At 46.8% G+C, this 23,846-nt stretch overlaps 2 protein-coding genes across 2 annotated transcripts in view; one reads left to right on the forward strand and one right to left on the reverse strand.

Moving 5' to 3' along the window:
- The window catches only part of KIF26B (kinesin family member 26B), a 444,962-nt gene that overhangs the window by 410,790 nt on the left and 10,326 nt on the right, over positions 1–23,846 (reverse strand). The gene's annotated exons all lie outside the window — the stretch shown is intronic.
- On the forward strand, positions 20,117–20,665 carry LOC116622786 (ATP synthase-coupling factor 6, mitochondrial-like). The gene has a single exon (XM_032389462.1). It carries the CDS (start codon positions 20,177–20,179, stop codon positions 20,501–20,503), a length of 327 nt encoding a protein of 108 aa, XP_032245353.1. The 5' UTR covers positions 20,117–20,176; the 3' UTR covers positions 20,504–20,665.

A 23,846-nucleotide genomic window follows, 5' to 3' on the forward strand; every position in this document is an offset into this window, starting at 1 on the left:
GGGGGAGGGGAGGGGGAAGGCGAAGAGGGAGAGGGAGAGGCAGACTCCCTGCTGAGCAGGGAGCCCAGTGCAGGGCTCCATCCCAGGATCCTGGGATCATGACCTGAGCCGAAGGCAGACGCTTAACCCACTGAGGCATCCAGGCGTCCCCGTTTTCTTCTTACAAAGCCAATTGAAACAGACAACATCATATCCGACTGCGAGCCTAGTGAGCACAATGGCATCAAGAAGTCAAGCACATTGGAGATGGTACACAAACTGGTGACTTCTCTTTGGCCTCCTCCCCCCCCAGAAGGCAGGAGTTACTGTGGGCTGTGCAGGCACCCGAAATAAACACAGTTCTTCCCTCTCTTCTGCAAGATTGTATTATTTTAAAAAGCCAGCCGTACAGATGATCATGTAGCGGGATATAAAGTTTGAAAACTGTGTAACTTCTCTAGGTTCATCCAATAGGTAACTCCCAAAAATGGGTACATGAGAATGGAGTTTTTGCAAAATGAACCAAATTTTTAAATATTTTAAAATAATATGTGCCCTTTGTGACAAATTCAAAAAACAGCTTATCGCACAAGATTAGCAGCCATTCACCTTGCTCCATTAATATTTTAGCCAAAAGTCAATCACTTTTTTTTCCCTGAGAACTTTCTAATTGTCTAGAGCATGGGCATGCTGTCCATGGAGCACCACATCCTTGCTTTCTACTCGCTTAGCGTCAATTACACCATGAGCCTTCCCCTGTGCCTTGGAAACTTTTCATAAATTTCATTTAAATGACCACACAGTGTTTGATCAGATTGGTCATAATTCATTTAACCATTTCTATAATGCTGAACGTGTCATTTAAGTTTCTAATAATCAGAAATGATATTTTCGGAAATACCTTTGTGCATTGATCTTTGTAGTTATGATTATTCCCTTCGGCGAGATTCTCAGAAGTGAAACTACTAGGTCAAAGGCAAAGAGTAACCTTTTTTTTTTTAAATAGAAGCCAGTTTTTTTTTTTTTTTTAAAGATTTTATTTATTTATTCGACAGAGAGAGAGATAGCGAGAGCAGGAACACAAGCAGGGAGAGTGGGAGAGTGAGAAGCAGGCTTCCTGCTGAGCAGGGAGCCCGATGTGGGACTCGATCCCAGGACCCTGGGATCATGACCTGAGCCGAAGGCAGACGCTTAACGACTGAGCCACCCAGGCGCCCGGCAAAGAGTAACCTTAAGGCTCATCAAACTGCTCTCCAAAACAGGTGTTATCGACGTGCCCTCGGCCATCTGAAAGAATATCACATTTTTAAAAAGCTTTGCAAAGCGAATCAAAACTGGCATCTTGGTATTGTTGTGATTTGCATGTGTTTGATTCCTAACGGGGCTGAACCATTTTCCTTGAATTTGTTGGCCACTTGTGCTTCCCCTTTTGCGAAGTCTGTACATAAATTTAATCCATTTATCTACTGGGGTCTTGCCGTTTACATTAAAAACGTGTACAAAGAAATTACATATGAAGTATGGTAACACTGTGTTCTAATTTTTCACATCCTCTACAGACTGGTTTTATTTACCCAATGTTCAGCTGTTTTCTGAGATACAGAATGCATGTGTAGCATCACACCCGTCCCTATATTCTCTTATGATACCTTCCAATCTCTTTTTGTCTTTCTCCCTTTTATTTATTGAGACATATTTGACATAGAACATGGGGGAGCCTTTCATTCCTTCCAGCTTAGAATCTTCTCCATCCATTGATTAATCACCTGTATTTTTCTATATTTTTAATTTTTTTCTTACATTTAATTCTCTTACCTATTTAAAATTTATTTTAGTAGACAGTATTTTAATTACATCTTGAGGACAACAATAACGCTCACAATTTAATGGAATCTTGAAATAATTATTACAGTGATTAAGTTCATCGTTATTTTGTCAAGTTAATTAACAGTGTTTGCAGAAGAACAAATATTGTGTGATTCCACTTAGATGAGGTATCTACAAGAGGCAAATTCGTAGAGACAGAAAATTCTGACCTGGGCCCTGACTAATTATAATTAGAAGAGATGCCCAACCCATCAATAAAGGTGCCCAATAAATCAGGAAACGCAAGGGTCATAAACAGCCAGGCAGGCTTTTCTGGTACACAGCAGCTGGATATCTGCCCTCCTTCCAGGGATTATTTTATGCATATAATCAATTGTAAAATACCCTCACCCTTGGAGGTTTCCAAGGCACGCAGACAAATAACATTTAATTCTCTTCTTGGTCGGCCGTGACACCATCAATTCAATTGAGCTGATTATAAATGTCTCTTCATAGTAATGATCCAGTCCTATCTTCCAGGAAGCACATCCTAGCCATACCAACTCATCCCTGATCAATCCTTTCTTCAATGGATTCATTTAAAGGTTTTCTACACATGGATGACATCACCTAATAGGTGCTGATTTTACTAGTGTCCATGTTAGAAGGCAGCTTCTTTCCAACTGTCTTCCAAATCTCGGTGATACTTTATCACAATAAAAGCTAGGATCACAAATAAACAAATGTTGATATTTACACATATTTGGTATGCATCTATTATAGGGCAACTGAGGCATTGTAACACTAAGGGAAAACGGCCACTTTCTTGAAATCAAAGAACGCTTTACAAAGGTGCTGAAGTTTGAGTGACATCGATGAGAAATGTAAGACAATCATTTCAGGAATCTTATGGAGGGAAAAGGAAAATGGACACTGGCATGGGAATTTGGAACTGGTGTGTTCAAAATCAGCAGAAGCTGCTCTTGGGGAAATGAGACTGTTTCCACTGTGGGCAGCTATGAGGTCGCACCCCACATCCTCCGATCAAGAGTCCAGACCGCATGCCATGTAATTCCGGGCAAAAGGCCCAGGAGACAGTCTCAGATGGAAAGGTTACCAACCAAGTAGCTTGGTTCAGATAACAGCTGGTACAGACAGAGGAAGGTCTGGACAAGGGGGTCCTGGTGACATGGGCAGCTGGCTCAGAGCCCTTCTACGGGCTGTTCTCTGAGCAACTTTCACCTTCCGTTAACATTCTCACAACTCCAGCGAGGATGATCCTCCTCCTGGCTACAAAGAGAAGACACAAAGTTCTAACTTCTGGAGCATCACACAGGAGGGATGAGGTTTACCTTGAATTTAGGGTCTCCTTCAAAAAGAAAGGACCCATACATTTCCACAGCCTTAGGCCCACAAAGTCCTGAGTGCACCCCCAAACACACATTTCAAGACAGTCCAACTGCTAGTATAAAACCCGATGTACACATTGCCTCTTTGTGGTATAACAATACAACAGAGTGAGATAAACTTTAAATTACACTTTGCAGCATGTTAATGAACATGTTAACAGGGTGTGTTTGGCCTAGGAAATATCATTGCATTTTTTTTTTTTTTAAGAGCAAATGACATTAAAAAGAAAAGGATGACCATAGTTAACTTTCCAGAACTGGAAAATGTAAGAGAAGAATTTTAGAATCTATATTTTCCAGGATTTCAAGGAAAAAAAATCACCAATGCAAGAGAACAGTTCACCATTTCTTTCCTGTGGAGTATGTAAGATTTACCATATTGGCCATTTTTAAGTGTACAGTTTAGTGGTAATTCACATTGTTGTGCTCACTCCCATCCATCTCCAGAACTTTTTCTTCTTCCCAAACTGAAACTCTGTACCATTAAACACTAACTCCCCAGTTCCTTCCACCCAGACCCTGGCAACCACCATTCTGCATCCTGTCTCTGAGTCTGACCAGTCTGGACTCATAATGTAAGTGGAATCACAGAATATCTGTCCTTTTATGACTGGCTTATTTCACTTTGCAAAATGTCCTCAAGATTCATCCACGTTGTAGCATTTCTGAATGGTCTTTCTTTTTTAAGGTTGAATTTTATGTGTGTGTGTTAAAATGTCACATATATAGTTTGTTTGTGTATCCATTCATCCATCAGTGGATGACTGGGTACTTCCATTTTTTGGCTACTGTGAATGAAACCGCTATTGATCATGGGTGTGCAAATATATGTTTGAGTCCCTGCTCCCAATTCTTTTCAGTATATGCCCAGAAGAGGAATTGCTGGGTTGTACAGTAATTCTATGTTTAATTTCTGAGGGACCACCATACTATTTTCTATTATCAGTTGCACCACTTGACATTCCTACCAGCAATGCACACGATTCACAATTTTAAAGTTTAAAACGTTTGTGCAAGCAGAATTTTTTTTTTTTTTTAGATTTTATTTATTTATTTGAGACAGAGAGAGAGAGCACATGAGATGGGGGAGGGTCAGAGGGAGAAGCAGGCTCCCTGCCGAGCAGGGAGCCCGATGCGGGACTCGATCCAGGGACTCCAGGATCATGACCTGAGCCGAAGGCAGTTGCTTAACCAACTGAGCCACCCAGGCGCCCTGTGCAAGCAGAATTTATTTGAGAACTAGTTTCTCAAAACTTACCTTGTTAGTAGTTTGCAGAGCATAAAGGGAAGTTTAAAATGTCTTCCCTAAATTGAGCTATTAAATCCAACCCAAACATGACAATATGAAAACATAATCCTAGAGCAAACGGAGGCTATCAGAGAGAGAGAGAGGTGGGCTTTGCTTATTCCTACAACTGCCTCACTATCGCCCCCCCCCCATGCAGCTCACAAGCCATGTCTACATCCTACAGGGTCTTAAATCTGCACCTTGTTTCCTGTCTCAATCTTCAATCAGATTCTCACACATTCAAACCTGAATTTCTCCAAGATCAGAAAGGTGATCCTCAACCACAAATTATCGTCAGCTCAGTCTTGAGCCCAAGAACATGAATTAATCCTAAATCCTTTGTTGGTCCTTCAAGGCCCTTAACCAACTGACCCTACCACATGACTAATAAATGCTCTAATAACCAACTGTGTAACATTAGCTTGTAAGCCATGAAAACTAAGGTACCATCTCATCACCCCCCCCACCATGACTACTCATTCTGTCACAAAACTGAAATGCCAAGAGCCTTCCAATCCACATTCCCCTAAAGCACAAGAGGAGGCACTGAGCATCTGGTCAAAACAAGAACCCGAATCATCCCTTTTACTGTCTCTTGGGCTAGTCCAAAGCAAGTGACCAAAGAAACACTCCACTTCATTAGCCAAACCACCAGTTATCCGGGTGGCCTGGGTGGCTAAGTCAGCTGAGCGACCAACTCCTGATTTCGGCTCAGGTCATGATCTCAGGGTCATGAGATCAAGCCCCATATCAGGCTCCACACTGGGCGTGGAGTCTGCTTAAGATTCTCTCTCTCCCTCTGCCCCCCCCACTCTCTCTCTTAAAACAAACAAACAAATAAACAAACAAAAAAAAACCCCACCAGTTATCCAAAGTTCTTATTATCTTTTATTTTGGACAATTAAATTGTAAAAAAACTACTGGACCTTTTGTCCAATATTATCACACCTCCCCTGGTGGTGATGATGACAATGATGTCACTTTAATTTCATAGACATTTCAATTATTGCATTTGATTCTTGTCTAAAAGGTAAGCAGGACAGGTATGAAGACTCCCACTCTATGGAAGACCAAATTGGAGGTAAGTTCCTCACTACATGGCTCTCAGAGCACAAAGTGGGATGAGAGCCCGTAGGAGTTCTGACTCCTGACCTTGGGACCTCCCACTGCCCTGCAGGGTTCCTCTCTACAAACAACAGCATTCCTCTCTACACAGTTATTGAAATTCCCTTTTCCTCACTGGCACAGTGAGGTTGCTTTATCCCAGGGCATAACTTACTAAGGCTGCTTTGCTGGGTTAGTTGCACCCAAATGATGTGGGAAATGAAGACTCCAAGGAAGGTGCTGGTGCATGACGTGTGGCCTGAGGTAAGGAAGCAAGTCCATCCTTTGCTGGGGAAGGTTTCACACAACTCTCGGGGGATGCCCCCAGCATCTCCACAATGCACCTCTGCCTACACCTCGTCATGGGGGGATTTGTTGCTGCTCTTATTTAGAAAACCAGCACACATGGGGGCGGGGAGGGGGGACCCAATTTGAGAAAATATAAACATTAAAAATATGAGTAAACTCCTATTTTGGGGAATTCCTGATGTCGGTCGTTAAATTACCAGATGACGGCCCACCCCTGTGACGAAGACTGCAAAGGGCAACCCCTCAGGCTCTGCAAAGACAAAAAAAAGGCAGACGACAGTGTTCGTTGATGGAGCACAGAGCTGATTTCAGAGCAGTGAGACAACCTAGGAAAGGATGTTTAGATTCACTTAGTCCCAACACAACACGCCTCTCTGGATACTGTCCAGACTCTCCCCTCGCTATATCATCCTTGAACCACATCTTATCAGGTATCTCCAGCTCCGCCTTAGCACACAGCAGGCTCTCAAAAATGTGCGTTGAAGTGAATCTGAATTGGATGATTAGCATAATCCCAGAGAAGCAATACAAAAAATTTGGCTCTGAAAATTAACTGTGGGTTTGAGTGTCTTGGATTCCAATCTAGAATCATATGGTTTCCTGTTGTACAGGGATATAAATACCCAGAGAAATGTTTAAGTAAGTGCCCTGGAAAGACTTTCTCGGTGTAAACAAGAGACGCATTCAGCAATACATCTCTATCTACTGTGGCAGTAATAAACCTATGTCAATCCTCTGGGGTTTCGGAGGAAGAAACCAAAGAGCCACATTTGCTAAAAATCATCTACTACATATTATACAGCCTCGGTCTGTACCCTGGGAGAGGGGAGGTATAGGTGTGCTTCCATATTTAATAAGAGAATTCTGAAAAGTTCATTTCAATTACACCAAGGGGAACCTGCTCTCCAAAGGTAAACCATGGACATGTATCATTTTGTGATGAGAACTGGTACTCCACATTTGACTTGTTACACAAACGCAGAATTTTAAATACTGGCTCTCTTCTTATTTTCATGCAGGAGAGATGACCCCACTTGATTTTCAGTACTTCCCTCAAGATTTTAAACTCAAGTGGTGGATGGAAGAACATTAAACACGAAGCAGAGCTTCCCTGGAGAGAATGTGCACACAATGCGTACTTGTGTGTACAGATGATGGTCTGCAGGCATGTGTACAAACAACCGAGATCAGCACCTAAGACCAACCCGCGCTCTCCACTATCACTCAGTTTGCCAGAGGGCTGAGCTCTGTCTGGCAATGTGCCCAAACTGTTTTGAGACCTGGCCTGGAACTCAAGTTACAAAGTATTAAAGTTCATCTCGAGAGGCTACCACTCAACTTGCTTTTATGATTCATGCCTCAGGAGGGAACATCCTATGAGGTCATTGCATCTCGTGACTTCCATCCTGTGCCACTGGTCTTGGTTTTTGGTAAAAATAAGCCTAGCATCTCACCTCCCCCCCTCCCTTCCCCAAAAGTTATAGCTGATCCTTGGGGGACTTGAGAGGGAAACCAAAGGTGTGCTTAAGAAAGCTCCTGCACCTTTTGCAGGAGGGTGAGGGGCAGGACGTCAAACAAACAAAAAAACAAAAGCAAAAAAAACCTCAAAACACTGAAAGCAACAATGGAGAGAGAGCTTTATCAAGTAACTACAGGACAGCACCCCAGCAAAAATCTTGATCACTGCCTGCCCTTCCAACAGCTTGCCTGGCAGACTGCCCTGGAGCCACAACTCAATTGCGCCATCCCACAAGGTCTCTCTCTGATGGCTCATTTGCTTTGTCACCTGTGATGCTGGTCAAGAGGTCAAGCTTTCCTTTGCTTAGTGCCAAGGTCCTGGAGTCCATCTCCTCCCTGCAAGTTGCCCGTGTGACCATTCTCCCCATCATTCGTCCAAAGACACGTGCAAGATTCTGGCAGGGCTATCTATCCCCCGCCTGTCCACGTGCCAACTCTCACGGCCATCTCCGCAGTCTTGATGCTTACCCAGCATGAGACGGCCACTAGGTATGTTGTGTTAAAAAATAAAGGGCATGAAAGAAAATTCACATCTATCTTACTGAAACCTGAATGAGTCCAGGAAAATTTTTTACTGTAGGAAAAGTGAAAGATCTTAATTAAGAAGTGGACCATAGACCTAAGTTGAAGTTAAAACTATAAAACTCTTAAAAGAACATACAAGAATGAATTTTCATGACCTCAAGTTGGGCAGTGAATTCTCAGATAAGACACCAAAAGCACAGCAACAAAAGAAAAAGTGGTAAGTTGGACTTCATCAAAAATAAAACATCTGTGCTTCAAATGACATCATCAAGAAAATGAAAAGATAAGTCACAGACTGGGAGAAAACACCAGCCAATCATATATCTGATAAGGAACCTCTACCCAGAATATATAAAGGACTCTCACAACTCAGTGACAACAACAAAAAGCCCCAACTAAAAAATGAACAAAAGATTTGATTAGACGTTTCTCCAAAGAAAACCTAAGAATGGTGAATAAGCACATGAAAAGATGCTGGACCTTACTAGTCATTAGTGAAATGCAGATCAAAACCACAGTGTGACACCACATCACACCCACTAGAATCAAAAAGACAGACAACGGAGGACGGATATCTGATCTGTTGCTGACGGGAGCATAAATGGTGCAGCCACACTGAAAAACAGCTTGAAAGTTTCTCAAGACATTAAACACAGAGTTACCACATTCAATAGCAATTCCACTCCCAAGTATCAGCCCATGAGAACGGAAAATATATGTCCTCATAGAGACTGATGCCCAAATGTTCGCAACAGCATTTTTCATAATAGCGAAAAACTGGAAATAACCCACATAGCCATCCACTGGTGAACACGTACACAGTGTGTATATCCGCACAACGGAATGCCATTCCGCTCCATGCTACGATGTGGTGAGCCCTGACCACATGGTGCTGAGTGAAAAAGTCAGTCACCAAATACCATGTAGTGCGTGATTCCCATGCATAAGAAATGTCCAGGATGGGTAAATCCATAGAGAGAGAAAGTAGAGCCGTGGTTTCCTGGGGCTGAGGGGATGGGCGCATGGGGACTGATTGATAATGGGCATCACATTTCTTTGGGGAGGGACAGAGATGTTCTAATATTACTGGAGACAATGGTTGCAAAATTCTGGGAGTATACTAAAACCCACCAGACTGCACATTCAAAACGGGTACATTGTATGGCATGTAAATTGTATTTCAGTAAAGCTACTGAAAAACAGAAAAGAATGATCCCACATTCCTGCGTGTGCAACAGTCTGGCCAACAACAAACAACCTGGTCTCCAAAAGTAGCACCAGCCCGCCCTCGGTGGCCAGCACCGCCTCCGTGTCTCACAAAGCCGGCACTGGAAGGATCTTGCCAGCTACACACCCTGTCTCATCTTTTCCCTAAAATCATGATTTCTCAAGAAAACCAATCCTACAAGGAATCCAAAGAAGAAACCAAAACACAAAGTCCTTTTAACCTGAGGCTAGGTGTCTCCATGCCTTATAACCCACCCACCTCCACACATACATTCTGCGGGTTCTCACAGAACACAGCCCGGTGGAGTCAGTTTCATTTTCATCTGGGTTATAATATAATGAAAGAAATCATCATTTTCTTCTCTCCTTTTTTTTTTTTTTTTTTTGCTTTACTAGTACATTTTTCTCTCCTGAATTCTCCTGAGCTAATGTGATATGATCTTGAAAATGTACACCACGATGAGATCAGGAGGGGTTGGCAAGAGCCCGTGCAGTAAGCTTTGGCACCTGAGCTCATCGATAACCTACTTTCATGTGAAGAGAGTCAGGCCCGATCCGTCCTGCGAGCCAAGGCCACCAGGCAACCGAGCCCCTTCTCGGGGGGAGCACTAATTGCTGCTCACAAAGCTGGTGGCATCTCGTCCAGGTGATCCATCAGCGGAAACCACCATAAAAGCAGCAGCAGAGGAAGGGGGACCAGGGTAGAGAGGTTAAACAGCACGAAAGTGATTTCAAGGGAGAGGAGGGATTGAGTTTGTGTGTGAGGGAGACAGAGAGAAGAAAGTACAGTGCAGAAGGCCCGATGAGAGCCGGCTAAGTAACCGGCAGGGCACAGGTCTCCGACTCCGACTGGCTGGGCTGGGGCGTGGGGGCAGACCCCCACCCACCTACCCCCAGCCGAGGACAAGAGTCTGCTCTCGATTCCAGAGGGACCCAGATGCCGCTCTGGGCAGTATGTTCCCATGGCTGGGGTTTGGTTCTTTCCACACCCCCCCAACTTACCACTGCCACAAACCCGCCCAGCATCCTCGGCCAGAAAGGCTAACCTGGGCTCAGGACTGCACTGCAGGTGTGTGCATTTTTAAAAGTGACACCAGTACCCTCTCCTAGCCACTGGACTATGGCCCCCAGCACCTAAAGTTGGACGTTCCAACCGAGGACAGAGAGACAGGAGTCCCTCCCACACTGAGAACTGGGAAGGATCTGGGGTACCGGGCACCTCCACGCTTGCCCTGCAGCCTCTGTAACCCATTTAAGGACCCATTTGTGTACATCCTTGTCTCCTCTACGAGTTGATCAACCTCTTGAGACCAAAGTCCGGGTTTCATGTGGTTTGGAAGCTGGAACATGTAACACAGAGAGTGGCACATGCGGGATGCTGCCGAGAGGGAATGTTCGAGGAGTGAATGAGTGATTTAATGAATCATCTAGGTCTTTCTCCCAAGAGCATTCTCTGGAGTGTTTCCAGCACTGTTTTATTTCAAAATAACTTAAAGCAGGGAGGGCAGAATGGAGAGCTGTTCAACAGGTTCAGAGTTTCAGTGTGAGAAGAGGAGGAAGACCTGCAGGTGGACGGTGGGAACGGCTGCACGGCGTGGACGTGCTTCAGGCTTTACTGTGCCCTTAAGATGGCAAACTTGGTGTGTTTTACCGCAGTTAAAAAAGAAAACGCTTAGAATAAAGACCACCAAGACACAGCTGACTAAGAATCTGATCACCGAAAAGACTAAGAAAAAAGCATTTGAGCAGCACTTCTCTTATTTTAAAACGCAGCCCCAGGGGCGCCTGGGTAGTTCAGCTGGTGGAGCATCCGACTCTTGTTTTCTGCTCAGGTCATGATCTCGCGGTTGTGAGATCGAGCCCCACCTTGGGCTCTACACTCAGCGTGGAGTCTGCTTCAGATTCTCTCTCTCTCTCTTTTTCTCTCTCTCAAATAAAGATCCTTAAAAATAAATAAATAAATAAATAAATAAATAAATAAATAAATAAATAAATAAATAAAACACAACCCCAAACCCAGGGTAGCAGCTCCAAGGTCAAACTCAGTTATTTGGTTGTACTTGAAAGTTCCAAGCTCCTAATACAATGCCCGGCACATGTTAGATGTTCTAAATATTTCCTGAATGTTCTAGAATCTCTTGAAGAAGCAGCTCCAGGCATAGAAATCATCGTGGTGTCCAGGCTGTCTCCTGTAACAGAACAGGTGGGGTGGGATTTGAGCTCGGCACGGTCCTCTCCTAAGGGACAAGGCGGTCTCTGCCCAGATGCATGGTGCCCTCATCTGGCAGCCACAGACACTCCCCGCCTGTACCCCCAGCCAGCCCTCCACCTGCAGCTTTCCCTTCCTGAGGGGAAGCCAAGCCGAGCCTATACCAGCTCAGTGTGACCCCTCCTCCTTCTCTCTAAACAAAAAGCTGCAATCCCCCACACACCACGTCTTTCATTTTCTCAGCCAAAACACAGGCCCGGAGCCCATTAAACTCACCATCGGAAAAACCTGGGTTCAGGAGGCTCAGAAGAGCGTTTTGCACTTAGTCTCAGGTGAAGGGTCATTTCACCAATCAGAAACAGGCCCAAACTTCCACCACCGTTATCCATCACCAGAAGACAAGTAAAATCAAAACCAAAAGGCAATGAATCCCAGCGCCCCCCCCGCCCCGCCCCGCCCCAGCGAGCGGCTCCCTGGAGGCCGGCTCGCCCAGACGCCCGGGTGCCAGCCACCACTGTGTCCACGTCGGCTCCCCTGGCCGCCCTGATGAGCTGCTGCGTCAAGCTCAAGGGCACCCACACTAGCCCACGCTCCTCATGACCCCCGACCCAGGAAAAGCTGCAAGGAGGGTTACTTAGCACACTCCTTTGTTAAAAGATAGTGTTTGCTCAGAGGGAACTAGGGATCCATGAAGGCAGGGTTGTCTGTCTTTGCAGAAGTTACAGCAAATGGCCTGCAGGGACCACGGCACAGCTCCCTGCAAACTGCCTCTTCACCAAAGTACCAGAGTACTAAATGCTTCATACCGGGTTCTGCTCAGAAGTACACATCTCCTACAAAAGTCACAGAACGCATCGTCTGAAATTCAGCGGCGCCTGGGTGGCTCAGTGGGTTAAGCATCTGCCTTCAGCTCAGGTCATGATCTCGGGATCCTGGGATCAAGCCCCACATCAAACTCCTTGCTCAGCGGGGAGTCTCCTTCTCCCTCTCTCTCTGCCGCCCCCCCCCCACCTCATGCTGTCTGTCTGTCTCTCTCAAATAAATAAATAAATCTTTAAAAAAAAAAAAGAAAGAAGGATCATCTGAAATTCAGCGGCACCATCACCTGTGGGCCCAACCTGTCAGCCGTAGCCCCCCACGGCAGCTGAAGGCACAGTTAAAAGCAGGAGTGACCCACCGGGTGTCCCCGAAGCCTTATATTGAGCATGAAAGGCGTGAACGAGATTCCCAAGCCTCCCCAGCGTCTTGGGGAGCGTAGCTGATGTGGCTCATTACATAACACCTGTCAGGGCCTCCGGCTCCTTCTATGCCCTCGGCTGCCAGCCTCCCTCCCAAGGGCGGGCAGCTTTAATCTAGGGGTTAACAGGGGTGGGTACAGATGACCAGCAGGCCCAGAGTCTTTTGGCTCCTGAGGGCAGGCCCAGCTATAGCAAACACACAGGGAAATCTGGGATAGGAGAAAATCCCAGACACCAGAGGGGATGCCAGGAGGAAAAGAAACAAAATCCCAGCCTAGACCTCAAGGATGCGTCTTTTTTGAACGTCTCTGGCCCCCTTCCACAGAATACTTCCTACTTCCTAGTAAATTCTGGTACGGTCTCCGTAGACCATAGATCTATTTCTTCCCAAACAAACCTTTTTGGAAAAGTAACCCCACTGTCTCACAGGGAATAAAAATGGAGGTACAATTTCACCACTTTCAATAAAAGCAACATTTCCATGCTTGCGGCTCTACCCTTTGAAGTCTAGCCGGGAAGAGAAAACAATTAGAAAGAGGACAAACAAAAAGAGGCTTTTGAGGAAACAGGAATACAATAAAAGAGATCTCAGAACTCAGATTATGGCCTCTTTGTTCTTTTCAGATCATAGCTGGACTCAGTGACTCTCTACATCTTGCCACAAAATTATATCTTCTAATTTTTTGTGCCTGTTGTTTTTTGTTTTTTTCCCAAATCTCTACTTGACAGAATTTCAAAGGATCTCAGCCAATGGAAACCGGCCGCGGGCTGGTATTTCTAGGGTGAGCCATGGAGACCCTCACGGTCGGAAGGCTACCCTGCTTCCTACTTCATTACCCCCTGCAGCTCCCTGTTCTGGGGCTATGTGTTCAAGTCACCACCTCGCTGAGCCCCCCGCCACAGTCATGCCCGCAGCACGGGTGACCCACCAGCCACGCCCAGGGGAGGAGGCTCAACTGGACCCGAGACCCGGCAAGGAAGAGAGTTTCAGTCTTCTAAGATGGTTTCGGACCTGCGCTCCTTTTTGGGGATGCTAAACAACGTAACTAAGATTTCACCCTTTCTCGAGATTGTCGAAAGAAAAAAAAAAAAACCTGCGTCTGAACCTAGTGCGTTGTAATTCATGTCCATCTACCGTATATGTTCACAGATAATACACACGTAGCTTCTAGACACGCACCCTATGTTCCAAGATTGTAGGACTGCATCGTTGATATTTTTGTATTAACATAGGCAATGCCTTTGACAAAAATGTCCCTAGAGACTAAAGCCCCACTCTTAGACTTTCCCATGCCTACTTCTCGCTGCTGTCTAGCGCCTATGTCACCCTATCCTTCCTCCTTTCTCGGCCCAAACGCCCCGGAGCCTGGAGGTGGATTGGCTCCAGGCTGTAATGGGATCTGCAGCCTTTCACCTCCGGGTCACCATCCTGAGTCTGGGCCACCTCGGCAGCATCTGAAAGCAGTTACTGTGCCGTGGATGGCTTTGCCTCAGACAAAAGCCACTGTTCCAGCCTTTCACCCTGCGGGACGTCTCAAGCAGGAAAGGCAGTAAGGAGTGAGCAACGCACGAGCCGCCAGAAGAAACTCCATATTAGCCAGAACCCACGAGAATGGTTTGAAGGAGAACCTTTGCGAGAAAAGCCTGGGGGTTTTAGAGTCTGATGTCGATGCTATGGGGGAAGGGACGCTATGGCCAAATTCCCTTCCCGCAACCTGGGAAGAGTCAGACACCTATTATAAAACGGCAAGTATCTCGTGAAGCCCTGAAATCCCACCAACTCAGAACGGCAGCGCTCCAGAAGAGAGCAGGTAGGGGTGTGAGGCTCTGAGTGAGCTCACTGGTGACGGTGATCAAGGCCCGGACAGTGCCTGGCATGGGGCAGATGTGTCCGAACACTTGCTGAACAGGAGCGAAGAAAGATCTCTTGGCCTCTCTCTCCTTTCTTTCTCCAGTTTGTCAAATGAGGTTAAGACAGACCCCCACCCCCACCCCTATATCCAGCCATCACATCCCTGTAAGGAATGTTACAGAGTCGGGAAACCAAGTGGCAAAGGCCCAGTACAGTAACCTCAAAAAAGCAGCTATTTAAATATAAGGTTGTATCCACCTATCGAACCTTTAAAGGCGTCCGTTTGGTCCAACTCCAAAAACGCAATGCCCACAATAAAATGTGTTGGCAAATTCAGAAGAGAGTTGCTGCCACTGAACATATCGCTGTCAAGAACCCAAGAGCTAATAAGTCATTTTTTTTTTTAGTTTACTGCAAAATGTGCAATATAATCATAGTACTATATTAATAACTATTATGCAGGTGACCACTAACGTGCTGCCCTCAAAAAGATGAACTGGCCAGCCTCATGGGTTTATTCAGTGAGGATGACAGCCCGTGTAAAACCTTCAAACTCTTACAGGCACAAATAAAAAGGCTGCTTCTCAGAAGGTAAGTGGCAGTGAGGGGCCAATTCCCGCATCCCTCCACAGGCCCTCACCTGGCCCCGTCCCTCCCACGGGACTGTAGGGAGGCTCACAGGGAGGTCCCCATCCTATCCCCGCCCCACATCCACTGCAGGACACGGGCCTGGGTCCCTAACCTTGCTGAGTTTCCTCATCTGTGCAATGGGGACAGTAACCATACCCAATCATAGGACTGAATGTGATTGCACATAACGTGCTTGGAAGCAGGTGGTGGTCAGACCAACAAATGTTGTCATGATCACCCTTCACGAGCCACTGGAGGAAAGTGTCCCTGCCCAGGCAATCCACGGGGACGTCTCTTCCCTTAGATCACTATTCTGTGACACAGTTTACACTGCTGTGGGTGGCATGGGGGGGGAGTCTACATAACATAAAATTTTAAATGCATAGTTCAGTGGCATTAAGTACATCCCATGTTCGTGCAATCACCACCACCATCCATCTCCAGAACTTGTTTCATTTTCCCAAACTGAAGCTCCTTATCATTAAGCGTCAAGTCTCCATCCCCCTCCCCCCAGCCCTCCCATTCCCCCACGAACCATCACTCCACACCATTCTGTCTCTATGAGTTTGAAAACTCTAAGCATCACCTGTAAGTGGAACCACACAGGATTTGTCCCTTTGGTGACTGGCTTATTTCACTCAGAATAATGTCCTGGAGGTTCATCCACGTGGTAGCAGGTGTCCGAATTTCCTTCCTTTTTGTATATTAAGGAAATATTATATATATTAATATATATGTATTTTATATATTTCCTTCCATTGTATATATGCCACATTTTGTCTGTCCACTCACCCGCTGCCGTTTTATAATAGGTGTCTGACTCTTCCCTTGGGTTGCTCTCACCTCGGGGCTGCTAAATAATGCAGCTGTGAGTGTGGTGTAGCACTGCTATCTTGCTGTCTGACGTGCTATCATCGGTTGTTAAGCCGGGCATATAAAACTCACGTTGTCATTTAACTTCTTGTGAAGGCGGTATAGGGGCTCCCCTCTTTGGACACTTTACGTCTGGCAATACTGTGATCCTCAGGGCTCCTGCAGCCCCTCTCTGTTTGTGAGATGCCTGGAATACCTCGCCTTCTTCAGCCTTCGCCCACCAGCTCCTCCTCACTGATTAGCCTCAGTGCGGCCGTCACCCCTTCTGGAAACCATCTCAGCCCACTCCATAGCTGGCCGTGCCATCCCTTGCGGGGACGCTGTGAAAGGGCCACAGCACGGTGGCCTGGAGCTCAGCACCCGCCCACCCCCCAGGCTGGGAGGCTCAAGGGCAGGGCTGTGTCCTAACCACCTTTCTGTCCGGTGCCAAGTCCAGCCACCACACACCATACAGTAACAGCCAAAGAAATGTTGGCCAGACCGAGAGATGGACAGACATGGAGCATGAGAGAAGTAGAAAATAAATACACTGGATGTTAATTGTGTGGAATGAATCCGGGGGTCAGGAGGTCACCATCTAGAGATGCCAGTTTTACTTTTCTCTTCTATAAAATGGCAGTTTGGATGCTAATATTTAGTGAACGCCTACTATGTGTCAGACAAAACACACTCATGAAGCAATTATTCCTGTTAATGCTATTATCCAAGTAAGGAAACAGAGGCAGAAAGCAGCAAGTCCCTCTAAGTCCACAGAGCTACAAATGACAGAGCCAAGATTCACACCCCAGGGGTCTGGCTGCAGGAACCATGCTCTTAAGAGCAAAAGTAACCCAGGGGCACCTGCGTGGTGCAGTTGAGCATCCGACTTGTGGTTTCAGCTCAGGTCCTGATCTCTGTGTTGTCGATCCTGATCTCAGGGCTGTGGGATGGAGCCCCATGTCGGGTTCTGTACTCAGGAGGGAGTCAGCTTGTGACTCTCTCTCCCTCTCTTTAAAAAATAAATAAATCTTTAAAAAAAAAAATAGCAAAAGTAACCCAAGACTGCATAACCTCTAAGGCTCCTTCTCTGCTATAGTTCTAGGATTATGAAATGCTAATGATTCAAAAGGATATTCTGAGGTGTCCAGGAGTAGAGGTGACAGATAACATTAAAAATTCATGGTGTTCATTTAAATCGACATATTATATTGAATTTTGCCCTGTGTAAGGATTATAAAGAGGGCTTGGAAAGTTCGTGATCCTTTTAAAAAGACACTGATGTGTGCTCTACAGAGAGCAGTGAACACTGCTGTGTTTCTTTTCAGAACGAGCGCGACCCCATTCATGTCTTGGGGAAAACACCAGCCCACTGCCTTGTTACTCTGCCCCAGAGGACTTGAAACCAGCCTAGTGAATTTCCCCTCTCACTGCGTGGCAGCTCCAAGCCTTGGAGGGAGCGGGGTTCCTTCATTACCGCTGACCCGCCTCCAGCCTGGATGTGAGCGTGCGTCACCATCTCACCAGACAGCAGAGGCAGTGCCGTATCAGCCGTGCAGATCGACTCTCAGATGAAGGCAGAAATTAAATCTGAGGGGCCCGTGTCCGGGCGTGTGGCCTTGAGCTTGCCCTCTTGGCTTAGTTCCGACCAGTGAAACCAGGCTTCCTCCCTGGAATACCTGGGACCATTCTGAGCATCCGGTGAGCACTCCCACATTCCGTTATTCTCCAGACCAGAAATGAATACCACCACATGAAATGGAGCAAAAACAAGGTCACAGCAACTAACAAGAAATTCAAGGGCCTCCAAACTAGCTGATCCAGAAATACCTAGACCGGAACCCACCCCGGTGAAGGAGCCACGCTCACATTTCATCCCTGTGGATTTCACTCTTCTAGAACAGGAGGCCAGGTCAGGGGGCAGGCATCACGCCCCTCCTCACCATATCCTCCCACCAGCATCCCCTCCTCCAGCAGCCTCTTCCCTCATCTCAGGATGTTTCTATCATACAGAAGTGGAAAGGGGGAGATTTTCTTTTCCCCAAAGGCCAGAAATCCCTGGAGAATTCACATGTTCAAAAAAAAAAAAAAATTACTGTCTGGTGGGTGCACAGATCCCAGCAAAATGTAAAATTCATAATACCATGACCACACTCCAGGGCTCAGAGTCCAGGAGATCTACTATGGGCAAAACAATAAATCCTACTAGAGCCTGATGGAACCTCGGGAGCCAGAGGTTTTCCAGGTGACCCCCGGCAGACCCCCACACCTCTCCATCATTCTGTTATCTCCTCCTGACCACCATAAAGAGCCATTATGGAGAATCACTAATAACAAGGAGTACTCCATAAAAAAAAGTAAATTAGCACAAACTACCACCAAGAAAAAGCCCACAGCCAGCAACTTCCTTCCCCGGGGTTGCTGCCTCACACAGGAAGCAGGGAGCCTGATGAGGCCTAGGAAAACCACACCTTTGTATTACACTTGCCACCCTGGCTGCAAAAATGCTCCTCAAGCCATCCTTAGCGGACTTGCCATGGGCTTCCCCTTCCTGCGCTCGCAGGCCGCCCAGACAGTCCGCTATCCTTCCCCGCTCAGTGCCCTTGGAATGGCACCGCCCGCTTTATGAGCTGCCTTGGCCTCCAATAAAGGTTCGAGCCTAACAATGTCTGAAACCTGAGACCAGCTGTCTACCGCATTACCAGCTTGCGGGCTTCCTCCCGGGCTCCTGCAGAGTGAGCACACGCATGCGCGCACGTGCACTGCCCAGCAGGGTGGAAAGCCTTCTTAGAAATTCCAGAAAGAGGGCGCCTGGGTGGCTCAGTCGTTAAGCGTCTGCCTTCGGCTCAGGTCATGATCCCAGGGTCCTGGGATCGAGTCCCGCATCGGGCTCCCTGCTCAGCGGGGAGCCTGCTTCTCCCTCTCCCACTCCCCCTGCTTGTGTTCCTGCTCTCGCTGTCTCTCTCTCTGTCAAATAAATAAATAAAAATTAAAAAAAAAAAAAAAATTCCAGAAAGAGTTACCAGAGCAAATTTAGGGGGAAAGGACGAGAGGAGAAACAAAGGCTCTGACATCTGGGAACACGATCGAGGAAAACACGCGGAGGGTGTGCAGTGCTGAGTTGGGCGTGCCCGGCGGCAAGGTGTGCAGTCAGCCTCCGCCGGGGTTGGTGCAGAGAACCGAGTGCAAGAATGTGGAGGGTCAAGTACACTCCCGCTGCTCCGTGCCTGCCCTCAACTGTGCGGGCACCACTGTCCTCGTCCCGCTCAAGGTAAGATGAAGCTCTGCTTTAGTATCTATAGGGCTCCCTGAGTGGTGTTCAGACGACAATGCACATGCCAAGTGTTACAGCTGAAATAAGAGGGGGACATCTCATAGGAAGCGGACGGGCTAAAGACAAGCTGGGTTAGTTGTTGGGGAAGAAAAACAAAATGGATAATGAATGAATGGACCTTGTCCACCCCCCAGCCGGCCACCTGCCACCTCCTCTGACTGTGGGCCACCCTTCAAAACGACAGGACTGTTATGCCCAGGTCGTGGGCTCGGGGGATGTAAATATTGGTCTAAACAACTGAGGCCTTGTCTAAACATTCATAGGAGCAGAGGGAAAAGGAGGGACCAAAGGGGGGAGAAAGGTTTTAGAAAAAAATCTAGATATAGAGGTTTTTTAAAAAGATTTTACTTACTTATTTGAGAGAGAGCGCACAAGCAGGGGGAGGGGCAGATGGAGAAGCAGACTCCCTGCGGAGCAAGGAGCCTGATGCAGGACTCCATCCCAGAACCCGGGATCATGACCTGAGGTGTTATCAGATGCTTAACCAACTGAGCCACCCAGGCACCCCCAGATGTAGTTTTTTTTTAAAGAAAGATGAATGAAATGTCTGGAGTTTTGGTGTGCCTGGACTGCTACCCAGGATGAACTCCCCCCAAATTATTTCTAAATCCAAATCAGGGGCACCTGGGTGGCTCAGTCAGTTAAGCATCTACCTTCAGCTCAGGTCATGATCTCAGGGTCCTGGGATGGAGTCCCGCGTCAGGCTCCCTGCTCAGTGGGGAGTCTGCTTCTCTCCATCTGCCTCTCCCTCTCTAATAAATAAATAAAAATCTTTAAAATAAATAAATCCTAATCAGTATGACAGATTTTTTTTCATGTAAAACTAACTATAAGCCGAGAACAGTGGTGGCCGCAGAGGCTCTGGCAGCTCAGGACTGAGTGCAAGTAACAAAATCACCATGATTCTTCAGAGGCTCTTCAGGTTCTCCTCTCTCATTCGGTCTGCAGTCTCAGTTCATTTGAGGAGGAACATTGGTGTTACAGCAGTGGCATTTAATAAGGAACTTGATCCTGTACAGAAACTCTTCGTGGACAAGACTAGAGAGTACAGAACTAAGCGACAGGCATCTGGAGGACCTGTTGCTACTGGCCCAGAGTACCAGCAAGACCTAGAGAGGGAGCTTTTTAAGCTTCAGCAAATGTATGGTAAAGCAGACAAGAATATGTTCCCGGACTTCAAATTTGAAGATCCTAAATTTGAAGTCATCGAAAAACCCCAGTCCTGAAGAAAGAATGTAAAATTTATTTGGTAATTTGTCCTAGATTAGTTGTACAACTGTATCAGAATAAACATACATTTCTCAGCTGTCAAATGTTCTTTTAATTCTGATTCCAAATAAATTATTTGGTGATGTTGGGTGTGCAAAAAAAAAAAAAAAACAAACAAACCTAACTATAAGCATCTTTATATCTAAGGCAATATTTTTTCTCAGACACTCCTTAACCAAATTGCTCTTATAAAGTCAATTGTCTTTCTGTCTGCCCAAGTTTATTTCTGTGTACAAACACAGAAGACAGTAAAGTAAACAGCTTTATTAAGAAACAGGAAGAATCCCATCTATCCGTTTATGATCCAGATTCCAAACGCAGGAACCTCAGGGATGACGGTGCTGGCAGCACCCCTGTGTGGATGGGCAAACCTGGGGGATAGGCCTGGTTGGCTGGCGGTGGGAGTCCCACAAACGTGGCAACCCAAGGAACAGCTTCAGGCTCCCAGTTGGGCCAGAAATCCATCTAGGGCCTTGTCAAGCATATCCCTCCGGAATGTGGGAGCAAGGATTGGGCGCCATAGCCCTGGAGCTCCTCTCCGGCTTCTCAGAGACTTGCAGAGACCACCAACTCTGACCCTCTTGGTTTACAAAGGAGGGATGAAGCGCAAGCTGGCTTGCCGGGATCCCAGTGCTAATTAGTGCTGCAGACAAGACAGCAACTCTGTCTCCTCATCTAAGGCCAGTCCCTTCTCATCTAAACATCTGGGATCGTCGACAACCTACAACGCCTACCAACCCCCCACCCCTTTCTTTCCTGTTTCTCTCACCCCTCTCTTGTCCTTCCTCCTCCTCTTCCCCTTCATCTTATTCCTCCCCTTGCCATCCTTCTCCCTCTAGCCCTCAGCCCCATGGCCATGCCACCTGGCTAGGCAGAGATGTGATGTGCCCATTCCCAGCTGGGGGCCTGCAGGGAAGACATTCAAGGCCACCTGGGCAGCCACCATGCTCAGGACCAGGACGTCCCTCCACAGAAAGGCACACAGCTGAACCAGGCAGCTGATCCTTTTTCTTAAGCAGTGTGGTTGTTAGCTGTTTGCCTGATTGGCTGTTTATTTTCTGTGCAACCAGCTGGTTAGATAGCTCCACAGCTTTGGGCTGTTCTTGGTTTCCTACTCAGTTAATAAGTCAGTCTCCCGTCGCCGCATGAAACCACCATGTAGACGGAGCAGGGTGTAGGGAAGCAGCAATTCTATCTCCAAAGAAAGCAACCGCAATAATTAAGATGGTAGTGTTTCATGGGGAAGTGTAGCTGCTCATCATTGCTAATTAAAAAACGGAATCACACCACAGAAAAATCTCAAGCTCTTTAAGTTCCCAGAAAAGAAAAAAAATTCTGAATTAACAACTATAAATCTCAGACATCACTCAGATTAGATAAAGAAGTATCAAAAGCTTATGTTTGTCACCTCTGTGGTGGCAAAGGAGATTTAACTTATTATTTGCAGTTGACACTTTAAAAATAAAGACATTTTGGGGGGACTGAGTGGTTCAGGTCATGATTCCAGGGTCCTGGGATGGAGCCAGACACGGGCTTGGGCTCGCATGAAAGGGCTCATGCTCAGTGGGGAATCTGCTCCTCCCTCCCCCTCTGCCCCTACCCCCCCCTTGTGCACGCACTTTCTCTCTCAAATAAATAAAATCCTTAAAAAAATAAAAATAGACATTTTGTACATAAGAACTATCAAAGATTTTAAAACCATGCTGTGGGTGGAGAGCTAAACATTTTTCCAAGATCTTTTTGTGGTTGGCAACAATGTCCAACTCAAACTCCATTAAGCAGAAACGGTGAGTCAAAATAGCCCCTCAGCTGCAACATGGCCTATAACACTTAAGATATATTTAGATATAGTTCTGCTTATCAAAAGAATTCATGCTACCCCAGAGCCTTCTGATATGTTAACCCCCATAGCAGCACAGGAATATTGACCCTTTCTGGGTAAGAGTTTACAAGAAGGCTCTGAGAGCTGAAACGTGTGCAGGAAATACCGCTTGGTGGGGGAGGGGGTCTATATTTCCAGACTCCTCCACAAAGTCTGGTCAGAATCGATGCGATAGGATCAGCAAAGCATAACTGCAAAGAAAACTGTCTGCGAAAGATAAAACCGGATGGGAAAGCAGATAAGCCCAAATTCCTGGTGCTACCCAGATCCGCAGCATCGCCCGCCCTCGCTGGGGGAGGCATGCTCTCCGTTCAGGAGTGCGAATGCCAAACGAGCAGTCTGCCAAGCTCCCTGGAGGGCCTCTGAGCTGGGCAGGGCTCAAAGAAGGGATTTCCATCTGTGACAGGGAATAGCACTCCATATTCATGGCTTCTCAACTAAAAGGAGTGGCTATTTTCGTCAACTGAGCTCTCCCAAATTTTCTGTGGAGTCACCCTATAAAGGAATAAATGAGCATTTTATCTGCTTGGAGGTGAAGACATGGAAAAGGAGATGAGCTCATTGGCTCTGACTGCGGTTTTTCCATTTTGCTGTCAGACCAGGAAGGGAGGGAGGGAGGAAGGAAGGTAGGTAGGTAGGTTGGTTTTATAAAATTTACCTTCCTAGAGAAAGTCACTGGAATAAACAGAAAGTGAAGGTTGACTGTCATCTCACCCATTTCACAGACCCTCACAACAACCCCGCTGGGGTCCTATCACTTCTGCCACTGTAAGGAGGAGAATGACCGAGTTCAGAAAGGCTGTGCCCAAGGTGACACACTTAGTGACATGACCTGATTTTGCACCCAAGTTTGTTGACCCCAGAACTTCCTTTTTAAGGTCGTAAGAGCCTCAAAAGTGGATCTCTTAACCTCTTAGTGTCGTCAATGACTCAAATGCTACCTTGGATGTCCTCACCTCTCCACCCACTCCTGGACACACGGTCATTGCCCACCTTTCTCCAGGCACCAGAAACTCTTCCAACAAAGATCTCCAGCGACCTCCGATCCACGGAATCAAGGGAAACCTCCGTGCTTACCTCCTGGATCTCTCTGAGGTATCTGACCTACACCTCCCTCTGACGTTGCTCCTCTCTGCTTCCATGATACCACTTTCTCCGAGTTTCCTCCCCTTCTCTTGGCTTCTCCTTGACTTCTCTTCCTGGCTCCTCAGGCTGCCTGTGCCTTCAATGTCCCTGGTCCCACAGCTCCATGCTCTGCTCGCTGTCCACAGCCTCACTCTCTGGGAAGAGCTCACCCTCAGGGGATGCCACCACGCTCTCCATGCCAACATCCCCCAGACCCGCGTCTCCAGCTCTGAATCCCACTGGGACCCACCAGAACATTCCTCTTCAAGCTCTACAGGGCCCAGAACAGTTTT

This window comes from Phoca vitulina, unplaced genomic scaffold (genome assembly GCF_004348235.1).
Source record: "Phoca vitulina isolate PV1807 unplaced genomic scaffold, GSC_HSeal_1.0 scaffold54, whole genome shotgun sequence".
Classification (NCBI taxonomy): domain Eukaryota; kingdom Metazoa; phylum Chordata; class Mammalia; order Carnivora; family Phocidae; genus Phoca; species Phoca vitulina.

Excerpts from the sequence above, each read along its gene's own strand:
- LOC116622786 (XM_032389462.1), top strand. The coding sequence starts at position 20,177 with ATGATTCTTCAGAGGCTCTTCAGGTTCTCCTCTCTCATTCGGTCTGCA.